This window comes from Branchiostoma floridae, unplaced genomic scaffold (assembly GCF_000003815.2).
Source record: "Branchiostoma floridae strain S238N-H82 unplaced genomic scaffold, Bfl_VNyyK Sc7u5tJ_1439, whole genome shotgun sequence".
In the NCBI taxonomy this organism is placed as follows: domain Eukaryota; kingdom Metazoa; phylum Chordata; class Leptocardii; order Amphioxiformes; family Branchiostomatidae; genus Branchiostoma; species Branchiostoma floridae.
In genome coordinates, this window is record NW_023365716.1 from 332,058 (window position 1) to 338,988 (window position 6,931).

The following is a 6,931-nucleotide window of genomic DNA, read 5'->3' on the forward strand; positions in this document are numbered from 1 at the left end:
GAGCAAACATAACATAACTGTCTGAATGTTAATGGGAGTAAACGAAGAAATATAATTTCGCAGGTGAAAAGTTGCACTCCTTTCATTGGTGTAACTCTTTCTCAAACTTATGATACATATACTATCAATGCCAGCGCAAGACCTGCTTGTAGATTATAACAAAGGTCCTCCAGAACCTACGGTACCTCTACACTGGACCATACATGATGACAGCAAAGCTACCGTTAAATGAATCATGGTTAACATAGTGAAGCATAATCACCCTTGGAAACTCTGTGCGCTTTATTAATATCATGCAATAAGAACTATTATGCATAATTATGCATAAACCTAAGAAGAATTATGCATAATTATGCATAACCCCAAGAAACCTTATGCATAATTATGCATAATTATGCATAACTCTAAGAAGGGTTATGCATAATTATGCATAATTATGCATAACTAGACTAATCCCCAGGGGGTCATCAATGGCGGCTACGTATTTCTTACATCATTTTTACCTATACTACGTGATATCAGCCCATCTGGGTATATGGTTGCTGAGATATGGGAGGTCAGTCAGGAATTAAACTGGAACAGCAGAATTAAACTGGAGGCTGTTATCTACATCTACATATATATAGTACTGGGCAATGCCACTAGCAGGACTTTGTGCCCAGGGGAGTGAGGATGCCCTAGCAAACCGATGGTGGTCAGACAAAATAGTGAAAATTGAATTCATTCAATAAACAAAAATAACAGTGCTGTGCTGTACATGCTACGTTGTACACTCTTAGCATGTACACACTAACTCTCCCCTCTGCTGTCCCCAGTGATTGACATGTGCCAGTAACCCTAACCCTGCTGTTCGCAGTGATTGACGTGTACCAGGCCTGGGCCGGACCGTGCGCTGCCGTGAACGGGATGCTCCGCAGGATCAAGAACGAACTGGGAGACGACCTGCTGCGGTTCGCCTCGGTAAGGCCCAAATATGGACTAAAGGCACTGTTTAAGGTTCGCCTCGGTAAGGCCCAAATATGGATAAAAGCACTGTTTAAGGTTTGCCTCGGTAAGGCCCAAATATGGACTAAAGGCACTGTTTAAGGTTCGCCTCGGTAAGGCCCAAATATGGATAAAAGCACTGTTTAAGGTTTGCCTCGGTAAGGCCCAAATATGGATAAAAGCACTGTTTAAGGTTTGCCTCGGTAAGGCCCAAATATGGACTAAAGGCCCAAATATGGACTACAGGCTTTGTTTTCGCTGAATGAAGAGCTGCTGATCCAGTTCTAAATGTCATCATTGCTTCATGTGTTACAGTTCACTTTTCTTGCAGACTGTCAGTATGTGACATGTCTGTGTGCCTTTGTAAGGTCAGTATGTGACATGTCTGTGTGCCTTTGTAAGGTCAGTATGTGACATGTCTGTGTGCCTTTGTAAGGTCAGTATGTGACATGTCTGTGTGCCTTTGTAAGGTCAGTATGTGACATGTCTGTGTGCCTTTGTAAGGTCAGTATGTGACATGTCTGTGTGCCTTTGTAAGGTCAGTATGTGACATGTCTGTGTGCCTTTGTAAGGTCAGTATGTGACATGTCTGTGTGCCTTTGTAAGGTCAGTATGTGACATGTCTGTGTGCCTTTGTAAGGTCAGTATGTGACATGTCTGTGTGCCTTTGTAAGGTCAGTATGTGACATGTCTGTGTGCCTTTGTAAGGTCAGTATGTGACATGTCTGTGTGCCTTTGTAAGGTCAGTATGTGACATGTCTGTGTGCCTTTGTAAGGTCAGTATGTGACATGTCTGTGTGCCTTTGTAAGGTCAGTATGTGACATGTCTGTGTGCCTTTGTAAGGTCAGTATGTGACATGTCTGTGTGCCTTTGTAAGGTCAGTATGTGACATGTCTGTGTGCCTTTGTAAGGTCAGTATGTGACATGTCTGTGTGCCTTTGTAAGGTCAGTATGTGACATGTCTGTGTGCCTTTGTAAGGTCTGGAGTGTGAATTATACAGATGTTGTCTGCCTCCCCCCAACCATCCCCCCACCCCCACCCCTTCAGGCTGAAGCTGACAACATCGAGGCGCTGGAGAGATATCGGGGAAGATGTCAGCCAACTTTCCTCTTCTTTGCAGTAAGCAGTTTCAAATCTTTTATTCAAATTTTTTCTGAATCATCTGCAACATGTTTGAGCTTGATGTTCCTTGAGTAAGAGCGCAAACTGCAAACACACACGAGTGAAAATGAACTGATTATCTCTCCGCACGTTTCAGGGAGGGGAACTTGTGCACGTGATACGAGGCGCGAACGCGCCGCTGATTAATAAAGCCATCCCAGACCTGCTGAAGGCGGAACACAGTGTGCTGGAGGACGGGTCCGAGAGGAAAGTGGTACGTATCGCGTCGTTGATATTGCTACACTGGTGTACGTGGTACGTATCGCATCTTTGCTACACTGGTGTAAGTGGTACGTACCGCGTCTTTGCTACACTGGTGTACGTGGTACGTACCGCGTCTTTGCTACACTGATGTAAGTGGTACGTACCGCGTCTTTGCTACACTGATGTAAGTGGTATGTACCGCGTCTTTGCTACACTGGTGTAAGTGGTACGTACATCGTAGACCCGGCTAGGCAATCTTGAGGTGAATTGATACGATAGTGAATCAATACTCTATCTATCTTGGTCACTTTGTGGATGAAAATTCATGCAAAAACTCATTGGAAAATAATATGAAAGACAGTGCAGACATGGTGCCCTCTGACCTTTACCCTCTGCCCCCAGATCACCGACCCGATATTTGACCAGGAAGACAAGGAAGCTGATGCAGAGGAGGAGGAGGAGGAGGCTGGGGAGGAAGGTGGGGCTGTTGCCATGGCAACATGTGGCTGTTTATATATTCTTAACTTGTGTACCCTCTTCTTCTTAAGGCAGTGTTCTATCAACCACTTTATTACTCTACACAAGTTCTGGAGGTCTTGTATATAGATTAGATTTAAGTTAGAAATTAGAAATAAGTACTAAGTATCTTTGGTGTGTTCAGGAAAATTGTGATGCTTGAAAAGTAGAGAAATAGCTCAGGTACATTTTTGTACCTCTTACACAAGACGTTGACCTATAAGAAAACCATCACTGATGGCTTAACCATGGAGGTAAGCACCCTAGCAGGGGTTAACATGTACATGTGTATGAAGATCACACACAAACTGCAGGTACATGTGTATGAAGATCACACACAAACTGCAGGCATATGTGTATGAAGATCACACACTCATGATAACTAATGTGTCTACAGATGCCGGCCCTCAGAAGGAGGTCACCGTCGCCATCATCAAGCCTGATGCTGTGCAGGCGGGACATGTGGAGGACATCATACAGAGGGTAACTACATACCTACATAACTTATCTACCTTCATACGGGGGGTACCTACCTAGCTACATACCTACCTTTCCAAACTTAAGGTGGTTTCTAGTGAAGGTCTGTTAGTTGTAGGGAAATACTGACAAGCCATGTCTAAACATAGTTCCCCCACAGCCACCCCGTTGTCTCCATTCTTCATTTCATCTAGTGGGACACAGAGAAAAAGTTGGGCCTCTCATAGAAACTGATAATATATGACCTTGCTATAGGACATACGTGTACTGCAAGTCTCAGGGAATGTAGGAGAAATCTTCACCTCCTGTCAGTTGTAAGGAAATGAGATGGTTAATGTGTAAATTTTCCTTCTGCAGGTGAAGGATGCTGGGTTTGAGATCCTGGCCCAGGAGGAGAGGATGCTGACGGAGGAGGAAGCTCGGGAGTTCTACAGTCACAAGGCCGATGAGGTGAGCAGGGATCATCACCAATATAATTGTCACTTGCATATAAAAGTTCATGTTTTATGTGTCACTTGGTAAAGTCCGAAGGCTTGCAAAATGGGTTTGTGTTTATCTGATGCAGCTGTTGAATTTGGCTGTGTACTAGCTCTGAATAGTGCCAGCTTTCATCCAATGAAGTAGAGATCTAGCACTAATGAATGAACAGCTACATGCTTTAATTTGTGGATCAAATGTGCCAGACATGCAGCTTGTGACATACTCTGAACTTTTTCTATTCGGGGATGCAGGACCCTGATGTACATTGCTTGTTTCTCTCCTCTTGCAAAGAAATCAGGATTTGAGTTACGTAAACATCTTTCATTCAAGAGTCAAAGTTGTGTATTCTGAACAGATGTTCCTCTATGCTGACCAGCCTGCTGTATTTACAAGAGTTGTGTACTAGTTTGTTTGTTTGTTTACAGGAGTTCTTTGACGAGCTGGTAGCGTTCATGGCGAGCGGCCCCTCCCACGTGTTGGTTCTGTCCAAGGGCGATGATGCAGGCGCAGAGGTCATCGATGAGTGGAGGAAGATCATTGGTCCGTTTGACTCGACCGTTGCCAAGGAGGAGGCACCAGACAGGTGAGTGGACACTGTTTTGTTTCTGCCACTCCTGTGTGAGCTTGATAAAACAGGCAAGTAAGGGTCAGCAGCCTTGTCAACATCTCAAACACTGAATTTTGTGAATCTGATGGCACTAATGTGTTTGGAAACCGCACATTTGACAGTATTTTTTTTTTAAAGCAAAAAAATAACATATTTCAAGAGTAGGTCTGAAAGAAATGTTTGTGTATATTGATGATGATAACTATGAATGTTACTCTTCCCAAGAAATTGAGATCTTTAATGTTTTGTCCGCAGCTTACGAGCCCAGTATGGTACAGACAAGAGCATGAACGCCCTGCACGGCAGCGACTCTCACGAGATGGCCACCAGAGAACTCGCTTTCTTCTTCCCCAACTTCCAGGTCAGTTTCCAAAAAAATATTCCAGGTCAGCCTTCTTTCTCAAAACTGACTCACACAGTGTTGGTTTTCAAAACCAGTGCCGTCTTGTATCCTAAATACACCTTATGTTCTCTCCAACTGTTGCTAACTTTTTAGGTCATTCAAAGTTCTTTCTAATAATAGGTTTTTTATAATCCTATGTTTCACAGATTCCCAAGTCAGAAGCGAAGCCTGCAGAGAAGAGACTGCAGAGAACGCTGGCACTCATCAGGCCCGACGCACTCAAGGAGCACAAGGGTAGGACAGGCTAAAGGGTTTACACACACACAGGAGCACAAGGGTAGGACAGGCTAAAGGGTTTACACACACAGGAGCACAAGGGTAGGACAGGCTGCAGGGTTTACACACACTCAGGAACACTAAGGGTAGGACAGGCTGCAGGGTTTACACACACTCAGGAACACTAGGGTAGGACAGGCTAAAGGGTTTACACACACACAGGAACACTAGGGTAGGACAGGCTAAAGGGTTTACACACACCCAGGAGCACAAGGGTAGGGCAGGCTAAAGGGTTTACACACACACAGGAACACAAGGGTAGGACAGGCTAAAGGGTTTACACACACTCAGGAACACAAGGGTAGGACAGGCTAAAGGGTTTACACACACACAGGAGCACAAGGGTAGGACAGGCTAAAGGGTTTACACACACACAGGAGCACAAGGGTAGGGCAGGCTAAAGGGTTTACACACACACAGGAGCACAAGGGTAGGACAGGCTAAAGGGTTTACACACACAGGAGCACAAGGGTAGGACAGGCTGCAGGGTTTACACACACAGGAGCACAAGGGTAGGACAGGCTAAAGGGTTTACACACACACAGGAGCACAAGGGTAGGACAGGCTAAAGGGTTTACACACACACAGGAGCACAAGGGTAGGACAGGCTAAAGGGTTTACACACACAGGAGTACAAGGGTAGGACAGGCTAAAGGGTTTACACACACTCAGGAACACAAGGGTAGGACATGCTAAAGGGTTTACACACACAGGAGCACAAGGGTAGGACAGGCTAAAGGGTTTACACACACTCAGGAACACAAGGGTAGGACAGGCTAAAGGGTTTACACACACAGGAGTACAAGGGTAGGACAGGCTAAAGGGTTTACACACACTCAGGAACACTAAGGGTAGGACAGGCTAAAGGGTTTACACACACTCAGACACAAGGTAGACAGGCTAAAGGGTTTACACACACACAGATAAAACAGTTTCCCCCCCCCATCGAACCAGCGCCCCGCGAAGGGTTTACACACTCAGGAACACTAGGGTAGGACAGGCTAAAGGGTTTACACACACTCAGGAGCACAAGGGTAGGACAGGCTAAAGGGTTTACACAACATTCTGTATTGAAATGTAATGCAAGAGTAGCAGAAAAACTACTCATTTTGTGACCGGAGTCCAGCAGAAACACTGCATCCTATCACAGGGTCATTTCCCAGTTGACAAGGGATCTCTACAATCATCATTTGACATAGTAATCATGACAAATCCCTGATAGGTAATGGATATGCCTCCCAGATGAGATTGGTTAAGATCCAGGAGGCTGGGTTCACTGTGGTCCTGCTGTAATCATGACTAATGACAGGTGTACCCCCTGTAATAACCCCCCTATAATCCCCCCCTGTAATGACCCCCTGTACATGACCCCCCCTGTAATAACCCCCCTGTAATAACCCCCCTGTACAGATGAGATCCTAGCTAAGATCCAGGAGGCTGGCTTCACAGTGGCCCTGCAGAAGGAGATGCAGCTGACCAAGGACCAGGCAGCAGAGTTCTACAAGGAGCACGAAGGACAGGTGGGACAGTGTTATATCGTGTATCTGCAGGAGTATTAAATATATAATAGTGTTTCAGGGTGCTTTCACAGCAAGGACTGCTTTGCATTCACAATGTAACAATGCAAGTTAGACACTAGGACAAACGATTTCTACCTTCCCTCCAACAAAATGCCCAAACAACAAAAGTCCTGCCTAGTAGTCTCTAGTCCTTAGCAATCATTTTTTGATTAGCTGTGTGATAAAACGGTATTGAAATGTGTACATGTATACTAGGAAGACAGGGAGAGCAAATTATATTGAATACGGTAAATCGGCCTTA

At 45.1% G+C, this 6,931-nt stretch overlaps 4 protein-coding genes across 4 annotated transcripts in view; 2 read left to right on the forward strand and 2 right to left on the reverse strand.

Moving 5' to 3' along the window:
• LOC118407668 (tropomyosin-1-like) overlaps window positions 1-6,931 on the forward strand; it is a 1,169,601-nt gene that overhangs the window by 330,965 nt on the left and 831,705 nt on the right. The window lies entirely within an intron of this gene.
• LOC118407610 (zinc finger protein 25-like) overlaps window positions 1-6,931 on the reverse strand; it is an 865,280-nt gene that overhangs the window by 299,315 nt on the left and 559,034 nt on the right. The window lies entirely within an intron of this gene.
• LOC118407627 (zinc finger protein 525-like) overlaps window positions 1-6,931 on the reverse strand; it is a 976,997-nt gene that overhangs the window by 290,382 nt on the left and 679,684 nt on the right. The gene's annotated exons all lie outside the window — the stretch shown is intronic.
• Window positions 857-6,931, forward strand: part of LOC118407607 (thioredoxin domain-containing protein 3 homolog) — a gene marked incomplete at its 5' end in the record, with an annotated part of 8,853 nt that continues 2,778 nt past the window's right edge. The window contains 10 exon segments of the mRNA XM_035808107.1: window positions 857-960; window positions 2,034-2,105; window positions 2,245-2,361; window positions 2,754-2,829; window positions 3,265-3,350; window positions 3,702-3,794; window positions 4,250-4,407; window positions 4,687-4,792; window positions 4,981-5,068; window positions 6,521-6,630. Coding sequence (XP_035664000.1) covers window positions 857-960; window positions 2,034-2,105; window positions 2,245-2,361; window positions 2,754-2,829; window positions 3,265-3,350; window positions 3,702-3,794; window positions 4,250-4,407; window positions 4,687-4,792; window positions 4,981-5,068; window positions 6,521-6,630 — 1,010 coding nt within the window.